Here is a 26,405-nt window from a genome sequence, read left to right on the forward strand (position 1 = left end):
ACAATCAATCGGTGATTGTGAACACTGTGGACATTGTGTGATTGTGGACATCGGTCTGATGTCTGATAGCATGATTTGAACTCGAGCTCTCTTCCAACTATGCGATTGCCATTGAAGCGACATTGGGCCTTTTTCAGTTTACTGAGGAGCAGTAATATACCGTGTGAGGTGATACCTTACATGAAAGATGTGAAGGAACAAATAACGTGCTAACCAATGCCAAAGAACACAATCCCAATTTACAAGCTTGAGAGTAATGGTGCAGCCACAGGTCTACCCTCACAACGGTCGGTTGATGCAGTGATGGGAGAACAAAGTCACACGATCATAAACTGCTCATGCTATTTGGGGGCAGGGGAGAGGGGGAAAACACTTTGACAAAGATGACTTGCCCAATCTTCCTCATCGTACTCAGCTTGGTGAGGTATCGAGTGGTCGCTGGCGCTGTGCTTCTCCCGGTTTACACTCAGCAGCTCAGGGTCACTCGGGTTAATGCAGGGACCAGAATATCTTCGGTTGATGTAACCTGGGCGCGCTGTATGTAGAGCTAACAGGGCACTTCTCACCAACTGATCTTCAAAGGCATGTACAAACTGCTCAGTCTGTGGGTAGAAAAAAACAAGACATCCACGTGAGATGGGCATACATATTGATTCCATCGATTTTGGTTTTTAGAATGAACAACTGGCTCTGGGTGTCTGACAGCACAAAGTGGATAGGTAGAAGCACTAAAGATGCTCACTGTAATGCATTTAATAAGACAGGATCCTCCATCTCATACACAAAATATGTAGTCGATCCACTTTACAGTATATTCTGTGAAGCACTTTGAGACATCTCAACAACATGGTAAGGCGCTTTATCAAATGCAGGGATTATTATTATTATCATCTCAATATAGCTGGAGAATGGGAGGAACAGAACTGAATTAGATAGGAACTTGCGACAAGTTTACCAGCTAGTTAGAAGAGTTTAATGGCAAATTAATTCAAGTGTGTTGCATGTTATTTTCTTTCTATACCGATATTCTCCTCTCCCTTCTGTTCCTCCTCTTCTGATGACAACTGAATGCCTTTTCCATCAAGCTCCATTTGCCATCAGGAAGGGTGGTAGTGGCCAGGACATTGGACTTGTTTAAAAAGTAGCTTGATGCAGTGATGGGGAACGATTGATATGAGTGTTCTGGAGGGTTGAGGTCAGATGAGCTGAAGGCCCTTGTTCAACAAGACCAATCTTGTGATCTTATGATTTTGAGGTATCTCACCTGCTGATCATTATTTTTGAATGAACCATGACAGTACATGTTCGCAGTCTGTTTGACTGCTTTTATAAATATCTCTCTGGTCAAATACCGGAAACTCGCAAGCTCACAACATTGGTCTTTATAAAAAAGACTCTTTGGTCCATTTTATCCCTCCAGAACACCTAACACCCCACCCCGCTACCCAGCATCAAGCAGCTTTTTAAATTGGTCCAGTGTCCTGGCCTCAACCAGCTTCCTGACAACCTGTTCCAGTCATTGATTACCTCTGGGTAAAGAAAAAGTTCTCGGCGCCTGCCCCGAAATACTCTTTGCATCTCTAAACCGAGGTCCTCTTTTTTCACCATTATCTGCTGGTTGATCCCCATTGTCATTGTGAAAAGCTTTAGAAATATTCATTCTAGATGAAAAGTTGCTGATTGTGCAGCATCTGTGATGCTGTGACTTGGGAATGCCGTTTCAATATGATCTATTTTTGGAGTGGTAGTGATGAGGATTACATATTTCCAGTGCTTGGAGAGCGCTGCATTGTCGGAGGTGCTATCCTTCGGATGAGACATTAAACCGAGATCACATCTGTCTGTTCAGGCGGACGTCAAACCTCGCATGAAAAAGAGAAGGGAGCTTCTCCCGGCCAACAATCCTCCCAGTTAAAATTGGTCATTCACTTCATGACTGTTTATGGGACATTGCTTTGCACAAATTACCAGCTGTGTTTGCCTACAAGATATAGTTACTACACCTACAATATATCCTGTGAAGTGTTTTGAGACATTTTGATGTGATAAGACAATATATCAAATGCAAGGATTACTACGTATTATCATTATAATTTCACAGAACACAAGAGATGTTTGGATGAAGAGGTCTGCCCATTTGAGCTAATTTCTCCTCTATACCCACCATACATTATATTTCCATCACAGCATCAAGTTGGCTCTTAAATTAATTCAGAGGATTAGCTGTAACCATCCTTCCGGTTAACCTGTTCGAGTTGTCAATTAACCTCTCGGTCTGCCCTCCTTAAGTTGCTCTCAGCAACCCTGAGCCTTAGCCCTCTTATTCCGTTGCCTTGGTGAAACTTGTGTTAACAAAGCACAATGCTTGCAAAAGAATGTCTCAGGACTCTTGACAAACAAGAGTGGTTAAGCAAACATACAAGAAGAGAGGGAAGCCTGTCAGTAAACCTCAGAGAAGCTGATCATGTCCCAGCCAACAATGTGATTTCACTTGCATTGCATTGTCTCTGTAGGTGAAGCATCGAGGTCCATTGAACATCTGATGAAAACTGCTATTTAGAATACGTTTGGAGTCATTTAAACATAAGCAGAGTACAGGGAAAGGTTAACAGCAGGTTTCATTTTTATTTGAGCCGATGGTGTGGATATGGTTTAGAATCTGCCTTGCTTGTTGTCCTTGGTGCCTGCTATTGTGAGCTTAAACCACAAGGTGGTGCCTGAGACCAGCTCCATCCAAATGGTGTTAACGTGAACAATATATAAACAGATATCTGTGCAAAATGTATGTACCTAGTTTATATTCTTTAAAAAACAACCAATTTTGAAGTGTGCATAATTCATATATGGTATTAGAATAAAACAACCTGATTGAGAACCATATCAATTATCTAATCAGTAGGTCAACAGAACACAGTTGCCTGTTTATAATGCAGATCCTCTGACCAACAGTCCTCAATATTCAGTAGTGATTTATCCACTGATATTTGTGGAACCTTGCTGCCTCGTTTACCTACAATGTTGTCCCGGTGGTTAGCTGGGGATCTAAAAGACGTGGAAAGCCCTCATCTTACTTTAGATCTCTTTGACCGTGCCTTCAGCTCCCCTCTCGACTCTCTTCCCCCTCCTCGCTCCCTCCCTTCCCTCCCCTCACCCTGACCATTTCCCCCCTCCTCGCTCCCTCCCTTCCCTCACCCTGACCACCCTGACCTCACCCTGCTCGGGTCATGGCCCAACTGTGCAGCGCCTTGGGACGTCCTCCTGACGTGAAAGGCGCTTTATAAATGGAATCTTGTTGTTGTTGTTGTAGATCTGCCAAAAGAGAGAGAGTTCCACATATGTACGTCACCACTTCCCCCGTCTGTCTGGGTTTTGGCTTGCAGTTAACAGGAGCTGAGAGGACAGAATCCCTGTGAATTCTCCAGTGACTGGTCTGCCCCTCCAAGTCTTACCGATGAGCCAGGCTGGATGTGCCGTCATCACCAGGGCCCTGAAATACTGCGGACCCGCCTGGCTCAGGAACCCTACCATTCCGACATTCCGTTGTCAAGTACATCACCTTGGAGGGCTTCTCAAAGCGCTTCACAGGATTTTTACGGTAAGGTGTAGTGACTGTGTGTTGCGTATGCGAACATATATGTCCATGTCTTCCTGCTGTGACTGCGCTGTCTGACATACAACAGCAGGAGTCTCTGAGCCACTTTCAGTTTCCAGCCAATGGATTTTTTTTTAGTAGCAAGAAATGAGAAGAGTAACAGGACCGAACCAAAGGGCACATAATATCAGAATCCAATCAATTAATCTCCATTTCCTAGTTCAAGCTATTCAACAGTCATGTGCCACTTTACTGACATCTTCTCTCCACAGCCAGTGGAAGCAGCAATGACAGGAGCAGTGCAATTTGATAGTAATAATGACCCACAGGATCGACGCATTCATCAAGCTCTCAGCTACACTCACCGTGATAAAACCGTGAATGATCTGTAGGCAAAATCCTCTGGAATGCAGCAGTGAATGGGTCGGACTACAGCGAAGATGCTGAGAGCATTTTAGAGCCAGTGACTGCTCCGGTTTAGCCTGGTTCTTGTTCACCCACACAGCCAGACATCCTGTGACAATGATTGTCATTCCAATCACTGGTATCTTTTATGGATGAGCAACTGCCAGGGTCCAATATGCAATAATAACTTGATTCCCAAATAAGGGAAGCTTAATAAATTGGTCATGTCAGCCCGTGGCAACTCTGAACTTTAGGACACCACTATATAATCTTACTGAATGATTGAAATTACAGCTCAGGTGGTTTTTTGGTCAACTGAGCATATGCTGGTGCTAGCTCCTCCATTATATAACTTAGTTATAGTGAGCCAAATAGTACAATCCCAATTGTTAACGGTTCTTCTTATAGATTGGCTAGTCATATGCTCAGGAGGATAGGTAAGAGGCCTGCCATCATTACATGAATCCTGAGACTTTATTATTAGGAGCCCCAGTCATGTTTGTAAGATCTTTGCTTAGAATCATAAAAACGTACAAAACAGAATGAGGCCATTCAACCTATCAAGTCTGCATCGGCTCTCAGAGCAAACTGTTCATTCACTCTCACTGCCCTGCTGTAACCCTAGCACATTGCTGCAGTGATGGGGGGATAGCAGGGTGGGGGTTCAAGAGGAAGGAGATCAGATGGGATGAAGAACCTTCTTCATCCAGACCAATCTTGTGATCTTCATATCCCTTCAAGCCCTTTGAGGCTTGAATCCTCAACCTTCTGAGGTGAGAATGCTACAAACTACCAACTGAATCAGACGGACTGAGTATTTGTAGGAAAATAATGGATGTAGAGGAACATCTTGGTGCTGATACACAAATTAAACTCTACCGAGCTCTGCAAATCAGGGAGAAAGAGCGAGTTTGAGTGACGTTTGCACAATTAATATGTAAAACTGTGCGATAACTGTAAGGGATTTCAGGTGTGCAAAAAAGTATAAAAATTTGGGAACAGGATCCTAAAAATAAACACTCAAAGGAAAAAATTCTTACAGCTGAGCCAGATTTTCTGCCTTTGCACAAGGTCTGAAACCGGCCCAAGTTGTGGCACCATGTCCCTATAGTAAATCACCGTCTGTGTTTTGCTTTCACTGGAACAAATTCAGCTCTGCATATTTCACAACATTGGGTCTCGCTAAATGTGACACAAAATAGTTTAATGAGACTCACGGGATCACATGGCAGCTTTAAAGCCCATTGTTTCAAGAACTCACACACAGGCCCAGTCTATCATACAGCTTCAAACAATAGCTACTGGCATGGCATTAACCTACATTTGGATCTATGCTACTGCTTTCATTACCTACACCCCAAAGGGGGAAAGAAGACGTGGAACCAGTATTTCAGTCACTTTGAATCTGATAATTGCAGAACATGTATCTAACTGGGATGTATAAAAGCAAAGGGTTTGGTATCAGAGGGTAATTAATAAATGCAACAGGTTGTCAGGAGGGTGGTTAAGGCCAAGGCACTAGATTCATTTAAAGCAACAACTTGCTGCTGCGAAGGGAAGATGTTAGGGTGGGTGTTCTGGAGGGATGAGATCAGATGAGCCAAAGGGCCTCTTCATCAATACCAATCTTGTGATATTACATGGATTTACATGGATCATTAAAGATCGGAGCAAGACATTCAACCCAGTTATTCTGTACCAGAGTTTATATTCCACTTTTATAACCATATTTAACTCGTATCTCTTCATTATTAATTCTCCCTTTTTTCTCTTTGTGGAATCCTCAGTGGTTAGAGCACTTGCCTCACAAGCAAGAGTCCTGGGTTCGATTCCCAGCAGGGTGAAACATTGGGCAAGTTTCCTTACTCCACAAGCCTCTGTTTACCCAGCAGTAAGTAGGAACCCCGGTTGTTAGTCGATTGGCAGATTGCTTTATGGGGGTAGTAATTCCTTAAAAAAAAATTTGGTCACTCAAACCATGACTGTTTGTGGGACACTGCTGTGTGCAATTGACTGCCGCGTTTCGCCCACAAAAATATACAGTCAATTCACTTTACGGTATATTCTCTGAAGCGCTTTAAGATGTCTTGAAGACTTGAAATCAAGAGTGAGGATCATTATTATTATGTGAATAACGGTCGTATATCTGTAAAGCGCTTGATGAAATGTTCATGCCGTGATAAAGGTTCTACACAAGTGCAAGCTGTTGTAGGCAAAAATTATATGGGGAAAAGGAATTTCTTGTAAGTAAGATCACACCAAGCTCTGCAGACAGCTAATAAACACAAGGGAGATTGATGGTGTTAAAAATGCATCTTGATCAATTCAATGACACAAGGAATGCAGATAGAGATTTTTTTTCTAAGCCACATGTAAGGTAATGCATATTTCATCTGGGCAAATGAAGCATTTGTAGACAATGAAGAGGTGTCCATCAGCAAAGATGGAGAAGCATTCATATCTAGATGTGATTAATGAACAACCATTTACTGATCATTTAAACTCGCTCATGGAATAAGATTTTGAAGAATGTGAATAATATTGACTACTGAGAGAAGATACGACAGTAATCTGACAGCCACACTGATTAATTCTTCAAACCAACATTATAGAAAGGCTACAAGAGCTATGGAAAGGGTACATCAAAGGTTCATATAGATGTCATCAGGGATGAAGGGTTATAGTTATGAGGATACATGAATAATTAAGGCTGTTGTCATGGGAACAGAAAAAATTAGGATCTAATAAAGATCTCCAATATTCTGAAAACATATTCAAATATAATAATCTTTGTATTTAATGTAGATTTATAGAGATACAATACAAAATTACAATTTCCAGTGACTGTGCAGCATGGAAACAGGCCATTCAGCCCAACCAGTCCGTGTTGGTGTTCGAACTCCATGAGTCTCCACCCACTCCTTGTTCCCTGCCACACCCTTTTGTTCCCCTCCCCCTTATGTGTATATCCAGCTTCCTCCTAAATGCATCATTCCTATCTGCTTCAACCACTACTTCAGGCAGAAAGTTCTGACAGCTGAATATGAACAAGACGGAAGCCATACTCCTTGGCTCCCGTCAATGTCTTCACTCCTGCGGATCTAAACTCCTCAAGCTCCCTGGGCTCTCCCTCAGACGGGACCTCAGTTTTAACGTCTCATCCGAAGTTATTTAGATTGTTCAGGGCAGCACAAGTGGCAAACTTCATTTATTTGAATGCCTACCATCTGCGACCTTACTGTGTGGATGGACGCTCTGCCCACTCCCCTCGGCTCCACTTTCAACCAAGGGTGCCCAGGTAGCAGTGTCAATACTTTGGGATGCCCTCCCAACATAAAAGGTGTTTTATGTAATGTAAATTTGCATTGTTGCACTGTCCCGTCTCCTCCTTCTGCTGAGCAAGAAACAGTTTACTTCACTTCCCCTGCCTGCTCCATCTCCCCAACAGTGGGTGAGCTTTCTGACATTTTGTCCCTGCTCTCTGGACTCTGCTCTCCCTCCCTCCAACTGTGCCTTTAACTACTTTTTCCTTCCTCTCCTCAGCTTCTCCCCAGCTCAGGCTCCCGGTTAGTGGTATAAAGGACTTTGAAACATGAAACACATCTTTCTGACATGAAAGGCACTAGATAAATGTAAAAGACAAAATACTGCAGATGCTAGATAAATGTAAATAGTTTTTTTCCGAGTGTAAGCCACAGGATGTATCTGCAGACTTCACGGCTGTTTGAATTCAATCTACCAACTTTCATAGACGTGAATGGAGTATACATAAAACTGGTGCGTCTCATTGAAGCCAAAAAAAACTGAAACTTATCTGAAGTTTAAAAAAAATGACACAGTGCTGATCAGAAGCTGTCAGTTTACTCAATGAGTCGGCGAAAGGGCTGAATTCCCATCAAAGCCATTCTAGTGACACTCCAAATGTACTATTACACAGTAATTAGCTTTTCAGTGTGGCAACACTATTGACATGCTATTTAGTAAAATGAACATTCAAAGCACACGCTCAATGAGAAGCGCCATGTGGCCACATTGTTGTTACTAATTTGAATGGTATATTCACCATACAGGGGTTTTGAACCTTTCAGTGCTTAAGCATTACACATAAATTAGAATAAGTTCAATGCTTCCAATTTCCGTCAGTAGGGATTTCTGTTTGTTCAAACACTTTAATTTGTTTCAGACTTGTGAAGGGTAGTCTTCCTGCTGGTGGTTCTTTAATAGCTGGGTTTAACAAACAATGAACCTATTATTTGAGTGCATCTGCTATCGCTTTTATATTGCGGTTCCCTCAAGGACTCTGGAGTCCACAAGGCCAGCTTGAAGTGCTTTTTATACGGCCTCAAAACCAAGGCACAACTTGTGTCAATTGATATTACGAGTCTCTCGTAACATGTGCTGATGTATTGACATCCCTTGCGATACTCGTGGCGATGATATTGAGGTGTCCACACAGGCATGGAACGCTACAGTTCCCTCTCCAGACTTCCGACTTTTATTGTTAAGTTGGATCTCAGGCACGAAAATGAACAAAGATCCGACTCTGAGGCGGATTGAAGTTGAGACAAGCAGCCTTTACTTATGGAAACAAACTAGCAATATAATAAAAATAACAGCCTCCTGCTTTATCACAATACTTTAACAGTACCCCAAAACACACTCTGGAGCCCCCAAACCTTGGCTCTTGCCAATCAGTGCCAAATATTTTCCAAAATTCCTGGTTCTTTGTTTCACTTAAAAAAAAACAGCTTTGAAAAGAGATGCCTCTTAGAGAATCTTGTAGAAGTTTGTAAAATGCTAAATAGGATTCTGAAAATACAACTTTAGGATAGACACCAGTCTAACAGCCTGGTCAGCCTGACTCATCGACAGGAATGGATGGACAGGCCAATTGCTGGGAGCAGCGATACTTCCCACTGGCTCCTGTTAACTCTGCAAATAAAAGTCCTAAGTTTGGTGGTCCTTGCTGGACAAGCAGCAGGAAGCTTGCCACAACGCTCTTAATGGCGAGCTATGCAGTTTGAGCTGGTTAGACTCCAGCATTACCCCATTGCACACTCCGGGATTTCAAAACCTTGGCTCTTGCCAACCTGTGCCTAATACTTTCCAGAATTGGATTAACAAGCTGCATCCCTCTAGGGAAAGAGTATGCATTCCATCCAGACACTAAGAAATTTCCGTGTGTAAGTGGCAATACACATGTCGAACACTCAATCTAGTTTGGATTCTCTTAATGGGAATGGGTTTCCACATGTGTCAGAAACCCAGCTGACCAAAAAAATTAATAAACAAATACCATTGCTATCTACTGGCCCAGTTTCCTACAATACTTTAATTGTTATCGTTTTCCATTTTTATTTCAGAACTTCCAACATTCAGTTTTCTATTTTTATTTTACAATCTCCAAAATTTCTTTGGTATCTCTTCAACTGCAGATTCCCATACATTTTGTGCTCCAGCCAACTTTCTTTCATTCATTTCACGTTTCCGCGGTCTGTTCTTTGAAAGTCCAATATAATTTCTTATTTCCCTTTTCAGAGAGTCCCATCAGTATCTCAAATTTGATATGATATCTAAATGCGCCGCCAGTACAACCTAATCTTACCAAACCTGGCTTGCTTCCCAAGATCAGACTCCAGAATAGCTTCCGATCTTGTTAGCTACTCAACAAACCATGTAAGGAAGCAGGCAAGCAATACCTGGTCATTCCATTTCTCTCATCTCAGCCAATTATCTGGGAAATTAAACTGCACTGGGTTATTTCAAGGAGAATTTATGTTTTTTTTTAAATGCTTTTTGGGCAGTTTAAACTTGCATGTTGACATTCATAAATATTATGGTGTGCAAATTAGCTTCTGCTTTTGCCTGCAAAATACACTTTACAGGATATCCTGTGAAGAGCTTTGAGTCATTCTCCCGACGTGAAAGGCATGAATATCAAATGCAAGGATTATTATTAATTAGAGAGGTGCATGAGGTCTGGAACGGATGTGTGGTTGCTGAAAATGAGCTCTTCAAGAAAGCGGCATAATTTCTGCCATTTCATATGCAAAATAGGACTTCAATGTATGTGACATTGAGTTAGCTAAGTTCAGCTGGGGCAGCAATAGGGACAGTACAATTGGCCTCAGTGCCCCTGGGGTTAGAGGGAGGATAAATCACTAGATTTCAATGTCAACCTCAGATTATCTCTGAGCTGAGGTGATTCGGCCTGACGTACACAGGGGATCTCTGCTGGTTTACACTCTAACACTGCCACTTTCCTGAGAAGCATTTTATTCTCCCATTGTCACTGTGGCGAGCGCCGAACCTTTCTGACTCTCGTCTCACAATTTATTTTTGTCACAATGTTTCAGGTTATAATGTGTGGCTGTGCAATTGTACTTTTCTTCTTTAAATTAAACATCATATCGCTTTCAATCGAATCACAACAAACTGACGAATCTGCGTCTTAATGGAGAAATGATCCTGAAATGGTCCACTGTTCTTCTCGAGGGCAAAGGGCCACACAGATTGGAAAGTTGTGGGGTCAATTCACGTTCTGTGCTGAGTTGGCTGATTTTAGTCAGGGCAGAAGAATATCAGGCAGGGAAACAGATTAGCTGCTGTGTTAACATATTTCCCCCCCTCAATAATTGCTGTTTGTAACCAGCAGGTTAAGTGTTAAATGGATTTTGAATTCTGCAGTGGTGTATTTGGCTGCAGTAGAACAAACAATGGGGATTGCTTTTAAATGGATTTCTTCTGCCACAGGAGAAATTCAGACTTTTTAAAAAAACAAAATCACATTAGGCCATGCACAGTTAAAGCCCTCTTCTGCAGGCAACATAGTTTGAGGCAATAATCATGTGTTCTTACAATGTGAGAACATCGTCTGGGATGTACGTGTGGTGTGTTTGGTATTCTTTTTCTGTGTGTCACCAAAAACCTTTTATCTGGTGCTGTCTCTACCCAATCTCTGCCAAGCTAAAAAAGGGAAAGGATTGCATGCTGCCTTGAGAAGGTACCCATTATGTAAGGTGTCTGTCTCCCCCCATCCCGCCCCCCACTAACTCAAAGCATCCCCAATGAGAGCCAACACTTGTTGGAGGTGCAACCTTCAGATGGTCTTGTCTGCTTATTCAGCTGTGAAAGATCCCATGACACTATCTGAAAAAAGAAGGGAGTTTCTCCCAGTGTCCTGGCCAATAATCCCCCAGATAAAATATGGTTGTTTGTGGGACATTGCTGTTTGCAAATCAGTTGCTGTATTTACCTACAAAATACACAGTCACTCCACACAACAGTAAATCCTGTGAAGTGCTGTGAGACATCCTCTCGATGTCAAAGGCACTATATTGAATGCAAAGATTATTATTATGAACAGTTAGAGGTTTTAAAGTAAAATTAGGAACAAAAAATAGTTTTCAATAAATTAAAAATGTCTCATTTTGTTTCAATTGTTCATCTGTAGAAATTTTACAGCACAGATGGAGACCGTTCCCCCAACCACATCTGAATTGTAGCCAGCTCCTCCACTGGAACTATCTAACTCCTTTCTTCTGTTTTAATTCCTACTACCCATACCCTCCCTGCCCTCTACCCCATCTGATCCCAATCCGCAGCTCGTGTCCAAATCCCTGATTGCCCAGCGCCTTGGGATGTCCTCCCGATGCGATAGAAATGTAACTTGTCGTTGTTCCCACCCTAGCATCTTTTCATCACACCATCAAACTGTTTCTGAAACAAGTCTAGAATCCTGGCTTCAACCCCATTTTTTCTGGTAACCCATTTCAATTGTTCATCGCTCTCTGTGTAAAGCAATGCTTCCTGGTGTTTGTCCTGAAATACCCTTCACGACACTGCACTGGACCTGTGCCTACTTGTTTCCCAGGCCTATTTATATTGCTATTCTTCAGGAATTTTCAGCTTTCCTCTTACTGCTAGTTGGAAAATGACATTGTCATAATGAAAACAGGCAGTCATGTGCATTGAGTCTAAGTTGGTAACAGAGCCCACAGTTGATCAATGATAATACAGCATAGTCGTTCAAAACAGGAAGCATATAACAAAGAGATATGTTAACATAATATTTATGATTTATTAGTAATCTGTCAAATTAAGATCCTGCCCTGTGCACAAGAACACTGCCACACTGCCACAGAGGGAAGACTGTCAGCCTAATGTAACAAGTAACAGTTTCCTTTTCTGTTGAGCCACTCCCAGCGGTTCTCAAATGTAAGGCACTCAGTGCTTTCGCCTATGTGCCAAGTGTGATCGAGCAGCAGAAATTCTATTTTAATGAGAACTCCTGCAATGCTCGAGTCCATAACACTATTTCAAAAGGAAATGAACAAATACTTGAAGAAAAAGGGAAGAGAGCAGAGGAAGGAGATTCGAGTAAATCTCTCCAATGGAGACAATTGGCTGAATGGCCTCCTTCTGGGCTTCCCTAGTCCTCATTTACTGTCCTCTGCAGGGGAAGAAACTATTGTAAATCCCTGTGAGACATTTCAAAACAAATCTCTGGCAAATGTGTTATTTGTAACTTTCTAGGTTTCTTTGCATTTGCCTTGCGGCAGTATTGTCAATCAACAATAATCCAGTACTCTGCTTTACATCAGTATAATCAGTTAATCAATGCTGATAAACACCCGGCTCAAATGCACAAGGAACAGGGATCTCTCATTGCTTACCCATAGATATATGTGATGGCTATATTTTTCTAGTCCCCACTCCTCCCAACTAAAATCTCTGCCAATTATCAAGTACAAAGTATTAACTAAAACATTAATAGCAAAACAACAACTTGCATTCATATAGCACCCTTCACGCAGGGTAGCGTCTCAGAGAGCTTAATAGCAAAAGGCATCAAAGTACAGCGACAAACTCTGAGGGTAAGCAGTCAGGGTAAAGTTCAAAGTTAACATGACCTGAGGTGTCAGCTCAGTTGATGCACTCTTGTCTCTGGGTCACAGGGTGTGGGTCAGGCTTGAGCACATCATCCAGGTTAACACATCAGTGCAGTCCTGGGGGAGCATTGCCTTGTTGGAGGCGCCAACCTTCATGCTGGGCGGTCAAGAGATTCGCACCCTACAAAAGCCATTCACACTAGACTTGACAGAAACTACTGTAAATCTCTGTGAGACATTTCAAAACAATAAGGTGTCATAAAAATGCCAGTTCATTCAACTAAAAATAATTCAAAATCTTACTTGCTCACTGAGTGCCTTCAATGAGTTCTTGATGTCATCGCAAGACTGCAGCCTGGCTGCAGTAAGCAGCAGCTCTGTGTTGCTTGAGATGAGAGGCTGAAGTCTGTAGATTTTGGTGATGACCTCCTTTGCTTTGGCTGTGTGTTCAGGTGAATAGTAAATATACTGGTACCCTGAACTGGGATGGGGGAAAACACAAAGGCAATTAGAGTCAGAAATGAGAATTCAGCACACCAGGGTTAGTAACATAGTTAACACGGTAACGGGGACTAAAAGTCCACATTCAGTTTTGCAGCTTCAAGCTAAATTTACGAGTTAAAATTAATTAGGCTTCAAAACCTCAAAAGCTCCTGCTCATCTGCTAACAACAGGTGCACTGTTATTTGCCTTCGGGTCTGTAACATCTATTTACAGTATTTTCAACAATATGTGAAAGATGAAAGTATCTTTCCAAAATACTCACTCAACCATCCTTCCTATATATAACACTTTGCATTTATCTGTATCACTCTACATGACAAAGGGCAACTTCTAAATAAATGCACATTTCCTTCTCTATTTTTCCCCCCTTCAACTGTAACAATAGTTTTGCCCGTTTTAGGTGATAGTTCAGATAGCCATGTTTTGTGTCTGGTTGACAGTGCAGTCTTGTGTGTTGGCTGGTTCTTCTGTGCATGCCAGCCTGGGTGAAAGATTAGTGTCATCTTGGGAAAGAAATGCTGTTGGAACGACACTCTCTATTTGCGTGTCAGCACTCATAACCCTACACTGTGTGCCATCGTCCTCAAACAAGCCCTTCTATTCATGGGCACCACTGACCCTGTGCTACCAGGTCAACATTAATGAGCCGATTTGAACAAGTTGCGAGTTTGCTTTCATGTCAGTGACTATCAGCTTCTTTAGTGTCTGGGGAAAAAGTGGCTTCATATGGTTTACAAAGAACACTTCCTTCCAGGGTTGGTGACTTTAATATAATTTTTTCTTAATTCATCAATTAGAATTAAAAGTGTATTAAGCCCTATGATTATTGGGATATCTGCTTAACAGTTTACATTTATATAACGCCTTTCACATCGGGAGGATGACTCAAAGCTGGTCACAAATCTGGTTCAGACTCACTGGTCATCTGAATCTTATTGGTGATTCTTGTTTACCAGTCAATGTAAATGCAGTATTGTACAAACTGAGTCATTCCTGAACAGAATAATAATAACCCTTGCATTTGATATAATGCCTTATCATGTCTTCAAGACTTTCCAAAGCTCTTCACAAAATATACTCTAAGTGAATTGACTGTATATTCTGTGAAGCGCTTTGAGACATCTTGAAGACGTGATAAGGCGCTATATCAACAACAACAACAAGATTCCATTTATTGAGCGCCTTTCACGTCGGGAGGACGTCCCAAGGCGCTGGACGTCCCAAGGCGCTGAAAAATGCAAGGATTATTATTATAATATATATTATTTGTGGGCGAGTGTGTTGTATTAATATGTGTTGTGGATTGTATTGCAAAATTTGTGGACATTTCACCCAAAGATATTCGCAGCTAAGAGGGCATCTTTAATGCAAAGAATCCAGTATGTCACTATCTCATGTTAAACCTCAGTATGCTGCTTGTGTGGTGGTGCAACATCAATTGCGTCAGGAAAGACAAGACTGATAGGCCTCAGGTTCACTTACACCACATCACAGCATAGGTCTACAATATGGCATGTTAATAATGTCCCCTTATCTACTTGGCAGCCTGACACACACATCATGAACCACTGCAAATGGTGGGGAAAATAGGCTGCATTGCTTGAGTCCTGGACAATCACATCTACCCTGTGCAATGCACCATGAAAGCAATAGTACTGCATCATAGTCAGATTTGTGCAAGCTGATGTTTACCATACAAATGCACTGGGAAGCTTTAATAGAAGTTCACACAATTGAACAGGAAAGGCTGCGGAAGATTAGACTGGTCTAGAGGAAGCTCCAGTGGAGCTTATTGCAGATATACTAAACATTTTAGAAAATTTCATCTGCATTGTCATTGGTAAGAGTAAAAGTCCCAACACCTGCAGTAACACACAATTTAATCGGGCAGCCTGGCTCAGTGTGTCAGCCTGGCTCAGTGTACCAGCCTGGCTCAGTGTACCAGCCTGGCTCAGTGTACCAGCCTGGCTCAGTGTACCAGCCTGGCTCAGTGTACCAGCCTGGCTCAGTGTACCAGCCTGGCTCAGTGTGTCAGCCTGGCTCAGTGTACCAGCCTGGCTCAGTGTGTCAGCCTGGCTCAGTGTACCAGCCTGGCTCAGTGTACCAGCCTGGCTCAGTGTGTCAGCCTGGCTCAGTGTACCAGCCTGGCTCAGTGTACCAGCCTGGCTCAGTGTACCAGCCTGGCTCAGTGTGTCAGCCTGGCTCAGTGTACCAGCCTGGCTCAGTGTGTCAGCCTGGCTCAGTGTGTCAGCCTGGCTCAGTGTGTCAGCCTGGCTCAGTGTACCAGCCTGGCTCAGTGTACCAGCCTGGCTCAGTGTACCAGCCTGGCTCAGTGTGTCAGCCTGGCTCAGTGTACCAGCCTGGCTCAGTGTGTCAGCCTGGCTCAGTGTGTCAGCCTGGCTCAGTGTGTCAGCCTGGCTCATTGTACCAGCCTGGCTCAGTGTGTCAGCCTGGCTCAGTGTGTCAGCCTGGCTCAGTGTGTCAGCCTGGCTCATTGTACCAGCCTGGCTCAGTGTACCAGCCTGGCTCAGTGTACCAGCCTGGCTCAGTGTGTCAGCCTGGCTCAGTGTGTCAGCCTGGCTCAGTGTACCAGCCTGGCTCAGTGTACCAGCCTGGCTCAGTGTGTCAGCCTGGCTCAGTGTACCAGCCTGGCTCAGTGTGTCAGCCTGGCTCAGTGTGTCAGCCTGGCTCAGTGTGTCAGCCTGGCTCAGTGTACCAGCCTGGCTCAGTGTGTCAGCCTGGCTCAGTGTGTCAGCCTGGCTCAGTGTGTTAGCCTGGCTCAGTGTGTCAGCCTGGCTCAGTGTACCAGCCTGGCTCAGTGTGTCAGCCTGGCTCAGTGTACCAGCCTGGCTCAGTGTGTCAGCCTGGCTCAGTGTGTCAGCCTGGCTCAGTGTATCAGCCTGGCTCAGTGTGTCAGCCTGGCTCAGTGTACCAGCCTGGCTCAGTGTACCAGCCTGGCTCAATGTAATAGCCTGGCTCAATGTACCAGCCTGGCTCAGTGTACCAGCCTGGCTCAGTGTACCAGCCTGGCTCAGTGTGTCAGCCTGGCTCAGTGTGTCAGCCTGGCTCAGTGTACCAGCCTGGCTCAATGTACCAGCCTGGCTCAGTGTGTCAGCCTGGCTCAGTATATCAGCTTGTCTCAGTGTGTCAGCCTGGCTCAGTGTGTCAGCCTGGCTCAGTATATCAGCTTGTCTCAGTGTACCAGCCTGGCTCAGTGTGTCAACCTGGCTCAGTGTACCAGCCTGGCTCAGTGTGTCAGCCTGGCTCAGTGTGTCAGCCTGGCTCAGTATACCAGCCTGGCTCAATGTACCAGCCTGGCTCAGTGTGTCAGCCTGGCTCAGTGTACCAGCCTGGCTCAGTGTGTCAGCCTGGCTCAGTATATCAGCCTGGCTCAGTGTGTCAGCCTGGCTCAGTGTGTCAGCCTGGCTCAGTGTACCAGCCTGGCTCAGTGTGTCAGCCTGGCTCAGTGTGTTAGCCTGGCTCAGTGTGTCAGCCTGGCTCAGTGTGTCAGCCTGGCTCAGTGTACCTGCCTGGCTCAGTGTACCAGCCTGGCTCAGTGTACCAGCCTGGCTCAGTGTACCAGCCTGGCTCAGTGTGTCAGCCTGGCTCAGTATATCAGCTTGTCTCAGTGTGTCAGCCTGGCTCAGTTGATAGTACTCTATCCTTTGAGTCAGAAGGTTGTAGGTTCAAGACTCATGTCAGGTTTTTGAACTCATGTAGTGCAAGTAGACAATCCAATGCACTGCTGGGGCTGTGCTGTATTGTTGGAGGTGCCGATCTTTGGATGAAATATTAAACTGACTGCCTGTTTAGGTAGACGTTACAGATAGCATAGCACAATTCGATAAGAGAAGGCAGTTTCTCACAGTGTCCCGGCCAACATTCCTTCAAATAAATTGGTCATTCACTTCAGTGACTGTTTGTGGGACATTGCTGTGTGCAAATTGCCTGCTGCATTCTTCTACCAAATACACAGTCACTAACACTCTAAAGTAAATCCTGTGAAGTGCGTTGAGATGCTTCCAGTACAATATCAAATAGCAGATTAATTTATTTATTAACTTATCTATTGTTTCATGTCCACACATGTATTATTTTAATTTTCAAAAAAGAGCCTTAAACAATGGGATCGGTAAACATTGAATACGTTACCGAGAGGAATTTTACAGGCACGGTCAAAGAGTTAAAGTTTTAAGAGATTTAGATTTTGAAGTGAACATAATATGAATTGGAAAGGCTGATCGCATTCTCCGCTTCGAGACGACAAAAACCCAAAGATTTATGATCTGAAAGTTAAATATAACGTCTCTTTCTCAGTGCAGGACTTTGTTGCATGTCAGAGTCTGGCACAGGAACTTTGTCCATCCTGGCACCTTACAAGAGACAGAGAGTGTTGAGGCTTCACATTGTAAGCACGTGTCAAGGAAGCTGCATAGTATCTTTCAACCTCAAAGCAATACATTGAATCCAAACTGTCCACTCATCCTTAATATTATAGCAATTACACAGATCTAAACAGAAACTCATCTGGTGTTCTGTATAAATCAAATGTGTTTTGTTCCAATTCCTTTATGAGTCCCCAACATTGACTAATGGTAACAAGAAAGGAAAAAAAATTCTTTTCTTGATTCATTGATTCACTTAAGCTTTTTTTTAAATTTGTGCTGTATGCTTCAGATAGCCAGCTGAACAGATCAGTCTGGACGGCAAATAAACCATCCGAAGGGCATAATGTAGCTCAGCGGTTAGAGCAAGCGAGATACCTGGGTTCAATTCCAGGAAGGGCGAAACCTTGGGCAAGTTTCCTTTATAATAAATTGACTATAATAAATTGGTCATTTTTCAACTCACGACTGTTTGTGGGACACTGCCGTGTGCAATTGGCTGCCACGTTTTGCCCACAAATATACGGTCAATTTACTTTGCAGCATATTCTGTGAAGCGCTTTGCGACGTCTAGAAGACGTGAAAAGTGGTATATCAAATGCAAGGATTATTATTATTATTATTATAAACGGAGCTGTACTAATGCCTATGTTTTTGTCCACAAAACATACAGTCAATCCACTTTGCAATATATTCCGTGAAGCGATTTAAGACGTCTTAATGACGTGATAAGCCGCTATATCAAATGCAAGGATTATTATTATTATTATTATTATTACAGTCCCCAGATAAAATTGGTCATTCAATGTGGGAAATTGCTTTCTGCAAAATTGGTTGCTGCATTCGACTACAAATACACAGAAACTAAATTTCACAGAAAAGTCCTGTGAAGCATTTTGAGATGTCTCACCATCCTGAAAGCCCCTATATCAAGAGCAACGATTATTATTATATACATCTATTCCCCCGCATTTATGTATATGTGTATGGAGTGTATGTGTGTGCGCACATGTGTGTATGTGTGTTGTGTGTGTGTGTGTGTGTTTGTGAATGATTGTGAGAAGGGTGCTGTTTGGATGTGTGTGTGTGGGGAGTGGGGGGGGGGGGGGACGCAGGCCACGGATGCTGAAAGCATTAAAATGTTACAGTTCCAAAGGGAGATTATTTTCTGTTCAGAATCACTGATGATATAACAGTTTTGGAGTCTCAAGGCAAATGTACAGTCAGCAGCACATAATCTTTGATGATAAGTTGATATAACCCAGAGAGGGAGATAGAGACAGAGAGAGACCAAGACTTTGGGCCTAAATTGAAAGAATCTCATTTGAAATTGGAATGTTTTCAGAAAGCACTTGCATTTTTATAGGGCGCATAACACTGAAAGGTCCCAAAGCACTTCACAGTAATAACTATTACGTGCAATGAATGGTTTTGTAGAGATTATTAATTCTGTAGGCAAATCGCTTTCAGGTTTTTAAGACTCTATTAAGATGAGGGTGGAGAGAAAACACATTCCAGTAGTAGGAAACAGTATAGATTAGAGACAGACGTGAGATAGCAACAGCTATGAGACATTTGCCGAGGCTTAGTGAGAATGAGAGAGAGCGCGTCTGTCTTTGTTTACTGGTTCTCCTTCAACACTATGACTTTGACCGCTTAGATAAAATTGGTCACTCATTCCATGGCGGTTTGTGGGACATTATTGCAAAAACCCAATCAATCCACTTTACAGTATATCCTGTGAAGCACTTTGAGACATCCTTCCTACGTGATAAGGCAGAATAACAAGTGCAAGGATTATTATAACTATGGTTAGATAAGCATGCCTTGTAGCATAAATCATCTGTTTTCCTTTGCACCCGAGTGGGGAGAGCCCTACATGCAGATCGCCTGCTCCCTCTGCACAGAGATCCAACTCCATAATGAAAAGTGTCAGCTCCATGTGACCAAATTCAGTGGCATGTAAATGTCTAGCTTCAACACATAAATAATGTACCTATTCCTGAGCGACACCTCATTAGAAGTTTTAAGCACTTCAAGACGCTACTCTGCAGGAAGGGCGCTATATAAATGCAACTTGCGGATGCTGTTATCTGCACCAGCCAAATAGTACCAGTGGAATCAGAAAAAAAACAGGAACAAAGACGCCTGATATTCACGTGTATTTTCTGGACTCTGCTGCTATTATTCTGACAGCAGTAGGATTGCAAGAATAAATTTGTATTGAACGTGTCTATGTTTGTTTGATGGTATCTCGCTGGGTCCAGAATGATGTTCGCTCATGCTGAGAAACTTCCATTGACCTAATCTGATAATATGTGAAATTGAGGAATGCTGGTGTCCCACTCACAGGCACACAAACTAAATTAAAGATTAGGTTTTACATCACGGTTACAGTACGGCACACTGCATAGCAAAGGCAATGGTGTACATCCAGGAAAGAATAGAATGATGAGTGAAAACTGTGTCACTTCAATGCAAAAGCTTTTGGAGCAGAGATGGGTTTATTTAAGGAGTCAAAGTCATAATGTGGAATCAGCATCAGTATTCTTGCTCAAGAACAAAACAAAACAACTTGCATTTATATAGCGCCCTTCATGCTAGACGGCGTCCCGGCTGTGTGTGTGTGTCTGTGTGGGGGAATGACCCGGGAAGGAATCACTACCTTAGAGAAACATTTCTTAAACCTTAAATTTTCACGAGAAATTGGCTGAGCATTTGCACAGAGTGGGCCGTCACTCAGACACATTAATCCACTCCCCTCTTTAACAGTTCAAGGCGGATTTACACTAATGAGAGTTTCAAAACCTAAACAGTGTGACCAGCAGTGATGGGAACCTACTTAATAATCCGTTTAAATGACACTTAGATTCAGTTCCTTTCACAGCTCCAGCTATCGCATTTACAATGTGTTAATACCCAGAGCTACAAAATAGCGCAATGGTCTGTACAGTTCTCCTTGACACTTCTCTTTCTCTCTCTCTCTCTCTCTCTCACTCCCACTCCCTCTAAAGGTATACTTGAGAGCTGAAATCACAAACAAAATATCTATGTGCTGCAAACCTCTCTGCCTCCTTACCCAACTTTTCCAGAGAGCTTATTGGAAACCAACGCGAGTCCTTTTCCTGCACACGGAAACAAACCTCTTAACAAATTAGTTTAAAAAGACTGTGTGGGCCAACACAGGCTGTGTTATAGTAGCCCTGTTTGTGAAAAAAATAGCTATTTCTTAGACTTCCTGTTTTCAGCCATATAAAGGGAGGCTGTCAGTCTTGAAAGGAAAGATCTCAGAGAGAACGTTATACAGGTATATAATTTTAAATGGGATTTTAAAATACAACATGCGTTCAGTCAGGCACTGTATGGTTCCGTGAAATCCCTTTAGCCTGGAGGGATATGAGAAACAAGAGCTGGAAGTGGCTGTGCAGTTGTTCACTTTGGGAGCTCGGCACAGTTCACGGCACTGGGACAGTAGGATCAATGGTACATCTCCTGTCCGTTGGTTTGTGAATCCCACAAGAAAAGTGAGTTTATTGTTTTATTACCTCTGGGTTGTCTGTCATGGTAAAACAGAGCGGAACCGTTGGTCCATTCACCTCTAGTTTGCTGTGACAGACACGGTCATTAGGTCACAGACATTTGGAAATGTTCTGTGTTACTCTATCTCAGCTGCTTGCTTTAACACTGTCAGCAACGGGGTCTAATTTGAGGCAGTTTGTAATCATAGAATCATAGAATTATACAGCACAGAAGGAGGCCATTCGGCCCATTGTGTCTGTGCCTGGAGTATTAACACAGATTTACAGTCACCCTGCCGGTACCTGGAAGTAAATTGTGCTGATCCACAGGTATTCTACAAAACGTCCGCTCCCTCTGTAACAAGGCCCGGGTCATCAACGATCTCATCCTTGATGAGAGCGTTGACATCATGGCCTTAACGGAAACCTGGCTCACCCCAGGTGACATCTTCCCCCTCACGGAGGCCACACCACCCGGCTACACCTCCCACCACATCCCTCGCCCCAACCGCCGTGGCGGTGGTGTAGCCCTTATCTCAAGGACACCACTTGCTCTATCTCCCTACTCCTCTGGCTCTTTCCCCTCTTTCGAGCACCTCACCCTCTCCCACCCCTCCTTCCTCTCACAGAAAATCCTCCTCCTCTACTGGCCCCTTAAAACCCCTCCCACTTTCATCTCCGATATTTCGACACTTCTTACATCTCTCTGCCTCTGCCCTGATCGCCTCATCATCCTGGGCGACTTCAACCTGCACTTCACCCCCTCCTGCTCCATCTCCTCAGACTTCTCTTCCCTGCTCTCCTCGCTCAACCTCTCCCTCCACATCAACTCCCCCACTCACAGTCACGGCCACCCACTCGACTTGGTGATCACCCAGGGCCTCAGTGTCTCGGATGTCACTATCACCGACAAGGCCGTCTCCGACCACCACTTCATCTCCTTCACCACCTCCACCCCCTCCCCACCTCCACCAGACCCACCACCATCTTCTACCGCCCCTGGAAGAAGTTACCCCCACAATCCCTAACCGCTGCCTTGGAGTCCTCTGAACTCCTCTCCCTCTGGCCTTCAACCCTCACTGACCCCTCTTCTGCTCTCACCCTCCTCCACAACACCCTCTCCTCCACACTTGAAACTCTTGCCCCCATCACCTCCCGTACTGTCTCCTACTCTCGCTCCTCCCCCTGGTTCACCACCCACCTCCGCTCACTGAAGAGCCAGGTGCGGGCCGCTGAACGCACCTGGTCAAATCTGGCCTAACGGTCCACCGACAAATCTGGCTGGACCTCCTCAAAATCTACCGCTCCACTCTAGCCTCGGCCAAGTCGTCCTTCTACTCCAGGATAATCCTGGAGGCGAAGAACAACCCCAGGCTACTGTTTTCTACCACATCCCGACTCTTCCGTCCCCCCCACCACCTCGCGCAGGTCATCTCCTCCAACCTTCACTGCGAGGAGATGCTGGATTTCCTTGAATCCAAAATCAAGGGAATTCGCTCCGCGGTCACTTCCCCTCCAACATCCACCTACCCCCCACCACCTCCCTCCCACCCTCCGACTCCTACCCATCCTCCCCTACACACTTTCGTACCCGTTTCCCCACCCTCTGTCACCAAACTCATCCTATCCCTGAAACCACCACCTGCTCCCTTGACCCCATCCCCACTCCACTCCTTATCTCCCAGCTCCACCTCCTTGCCCCACATATCACAGACATCGTCAACCTGTCCCTCTCCTCTGGCTCTGTTCCCATTCCCTTAAAAACTGCCACCATCACTCCCACCTTAAAAAAACCCTCCCTTGATGCGTCACAACTATCAAGCTACCGGCCCATCTCCAACCTTCTGGAACGAGCTGTCGCCTCCCAGCTGCGCTCTTTCCTCTCCATCCATTCATTATTCGAACCCCTTCAGTCGGGTTTCCGTGCTGCCCATAGCACAGAAACTGCCCTGGTCAAGGTCACCAATGACATCCTGACCATCTGTGACCAGGGCTCCCTCTGCCTCCTCGTCCTCCTCGACCTATCGGCAGCATTCGATACGGTCGACCACGCTATCCTCCTCCACCGCTTGTCCTCCCACCTCAACCTTCAAGGCCCTGTCCTTGAGCGGTTTAGGTTGTACCTCTCCCACCGTATTCACTTTGTTTCCATGAATGGCTTCTCCTCCACCCCCCGCCCTGTCTCGTGCGGTGTCCCTCAGGGCTCTGTCCTCGGTCCCCTCCTCTTCACCCTCTATATGCTCCCCCTTGGTGACATCATCCGCAGACATGGGGTTAACTTCCACATGTATGCGGATGACACCCAACTCTACCTTTCCTCCTCTACCCTCAACTCCACGACCACCGATGTCCTGACAGCCTGCCTGTCCGACATCGAGTCCTGGACGAGAGACAACTTTCTTCAGCTCAACGTGCGAAAAACTGAGGCCCTCCTGATTGGCTCACGTCAGCGCCTCCGCACCTCAGGCGCTGACAGCATCAGCATCCAAGGCTGCACTCTCCACCTCTCAAGGCCAGTCAGGAACCTCGGGGTTCTGTTCGACCCTGAGCTGTCCTTTCTCCCTCATATCCGCGCCACAACTGGCACCGCCTTCCATCACCTCCGGAATATCGCCAGATTACGGCACTACCTCACCCCTCACGCTGCTGAAACCCTGGTCCACGCCTTTGTCACCTCAAGGCTGGACTACGGGAACTCTCTCCTCGCCGGCCTTCCCGGCACCTCCCTCCACAAGCTACAGGTCATTCAGAACTCTGCAGCTCGTGTACTGTCCCGCACCAGGCTTCGGGACCACATCACTCCCACCCTCGCTCGCCTCCACTGGCTCCCCATCCCCCAGAGGATCGATTTCAAGATCCTCATCCTCGCCTACAAGGCCATTCACGGCCTTGCTCCCTCCTACCTCTCCGACCTACTATCCCCCTACTTACCTGCCCGTACCCTCCGTTCCTCTGGCTCCGGTCTGCTCCACATCCACCGCCCTACCATCGGTGGCCGGGCCTTCAGCCTCTCAGCCCCGAGGCTCTGGAACTCTAACCCACAGTGCCTTCGCTGCCTCCTCCCTTTCCTCCTTCAAAGCCGGTCTCAAGACCTTTCTCTTTGACCGTGCCTTCAGCTCCCCTCTCGACTCTCTACCCCCTCCTCGCTCCCTCCCTTCCCTCCCCTCACCCTGACCATTTCAGACTAGGTTAATGTAAGTTAACCTGCTATGACCGCCCCCAAAATACAGTTACTCCACATTACAGGATCTTCTATGAAGCACTTTGAGATATCCTCCTGACGCGAAAGGTGCTGTACGAAATTCAAGGATTATTGCAAGGAGGACCCGGCGCTTTAAAAATGTAATTTAGCTGTTTTTGCCACTGTTAAGCTTCATCTGTGTTTTCTATTTTGGTGGAGTGTGCACCATCCATAGTTGCACACTCCATTTAATAAGCCAGTCCAGAACCTTGGCATCCTGTTTGACTCTCAACTATCCTTTCTATTCCACATCCATGTCATGTCCTCACCTCTGCAACATCGCCCGGCTCCGCCTCTGTCTTACTCTGCAGGCCGCCGAGACCCTCATACACGCATTCATAACATCGAGGCTTGACTATGCAAACTCCTTGCTTGTCGGCCTCCCCAACTCCTCCCTCCATAGGCAAGTCATCCAGAACGCTGCAGTCTGTGTCCTCTCCTGCACCAGCCTCCGTGACCCTATCACCCCCATCCTCACCCGTCTCCACTGGCTTCCCATCACACAGAGGATACAGTTCAAGTTCCTGGTCCTCACCATCAAAGGACCATGGCCTTGCTCCTCCCTACCTCTGCGACCCCCGAAACTCCTACCATCCTGCTCGCTCCCTCCGCTATTATCAGTGGACTCCGGCCTGCTTCACGTCGCCCGCCCCACCATTGGCAGGCGAGTCATCCATCGCTCTGCCCCCACCCTCTGGAACTGCCTTGCCCACTCCCTTGCCTCTTTCAAGACCCATCTTAAGAATCTCCTCTTCGACCGTGCTTTCGATCACCCTGCTTCCCCACTGCCCTCCACCCTCCTCTACCCCGACCCTCAGCTTGGGTCTGAAACACTGACTGTCCAGCGCCTCAGGACATCCTCCCAACGTGAAAGACGCTATACAAATGTAACTGTTGTTGTTATTTTGTTCCCGCTGTTTGGCTACTTGCGTGCTCTGTGACGTAGGATGCCACACGCCACGGTCAGCCCGCGCGGCCACCAGGTGCAACTGCAGCGAGAAACGCAATACTGAAAATAACACACGAACGATAGGAGATACCTGAAAACAAATATGCCCATATCACTCCCAGATTCAAGACCTCTCCGGTGAGATATAAATCACGTTTCTACATCAATCGGTTATTGGGGATCCTCCTTGAAGTGCAGACAGACATTGTTGTTTTGTTAGTATAGGTAGATAATCATTGGTAATGCTATTTTGTGGCAAATCTGTTGGTGGGTTACAGCGTTTGATAAAACCCTGAAAGAAAATGTTTTCCTTCCAGCATTTCTGTTGAATTTTCAACAGGAACATACTCACACGTTGCACCGAAATGCAACTATTTCCCCAAAGACCATTATTGAGGAATCCTGCAGCTCAGTGGTTAGAGCACTCGCCTCACAAGCGAGAGACCTGGGTTTCATTCCCAGCATGACGAAACGTTGGGCAAGTTTCCTTACTCTACACGCCTCTGTTTTACTAGCAGTAAGTAGGAACCCAGTTGCTAGTTGATTGTCGGATCGCTTTTCCGGGGTTAATAATAATTCCTTCAAAAAAAAGTAATAAACTGGTCACTCAATCCATGACTGTTTGTGGGTCACTGCTGTGTGCAATTGGCTGCCGTGTTTCGCCCACAAAATATACAGTCAATTCACTTTACAGTATATTCTGTGAAGCGCTTTGAGACATCTCAAAGACATGATAAGGCGCCATATCAAATGCAAGGATTATTATTATTGTTAGTTCGCCATCAAGTTGTCTTTTGTCACACAGAAGGAAATAAAGATATCAGTAAGTCCCATGTGTTTTTGTGTGTTTGCTTTTCGTCTCTTGTTTCCCCTCTCAAAAATATTGCTCATGTTGGGATATGGAGAAGTAAATTGTTAAC

The 26,405-nt window shown here is 45.0% G+C and overlaps 1 protein-coding gene across 1 annotated transcript in view; it reads right to left on the bottom strand.

Moving 5' to 3' along the window:
- inpp4b (inositol polyphosphate-4-phosphatase type II B) overlaps positions 1 to 26,405 on the bottom strand; it is a 203,354-nt gene that overhangs the window by 41,137 nt on the left and 135,812 nt on the right. The window contains exons 12-13 of the mRNA XM_007897646.2: positions 13,192 to 13,369; positions 393 to 602 (exon numbers count right to left, since the gene is read on the bottom strand). Coding sequence (XP_007895837.2) covers positions 393 to 602; positions 13,192 to 13,369 — 388 coding nt within the window. The remainder of the gene's footprint in view (positions 1 to 392; positions 603 to 13,191; positions 13,370 to 26,405) is intronic.

Source organism: Callorhinchus milii, unplaced genomic scaffold, assembly GCF_018977255.1.
Source record: "Callorhinchus milii isolate IMCB2004 unplaced genomic scaffold, IMCB_Cmil_1.0 Scaffold1, whole genome shotgun sequence".
Classification (NCBI taxonomy): domain Eukaryota; kingdom Metazoa; phylum Chordata; class Chondrichthyes; order Chimaeriformes; family Callorhinchidae; genus Callorhinchus; species Callorhinchus milii.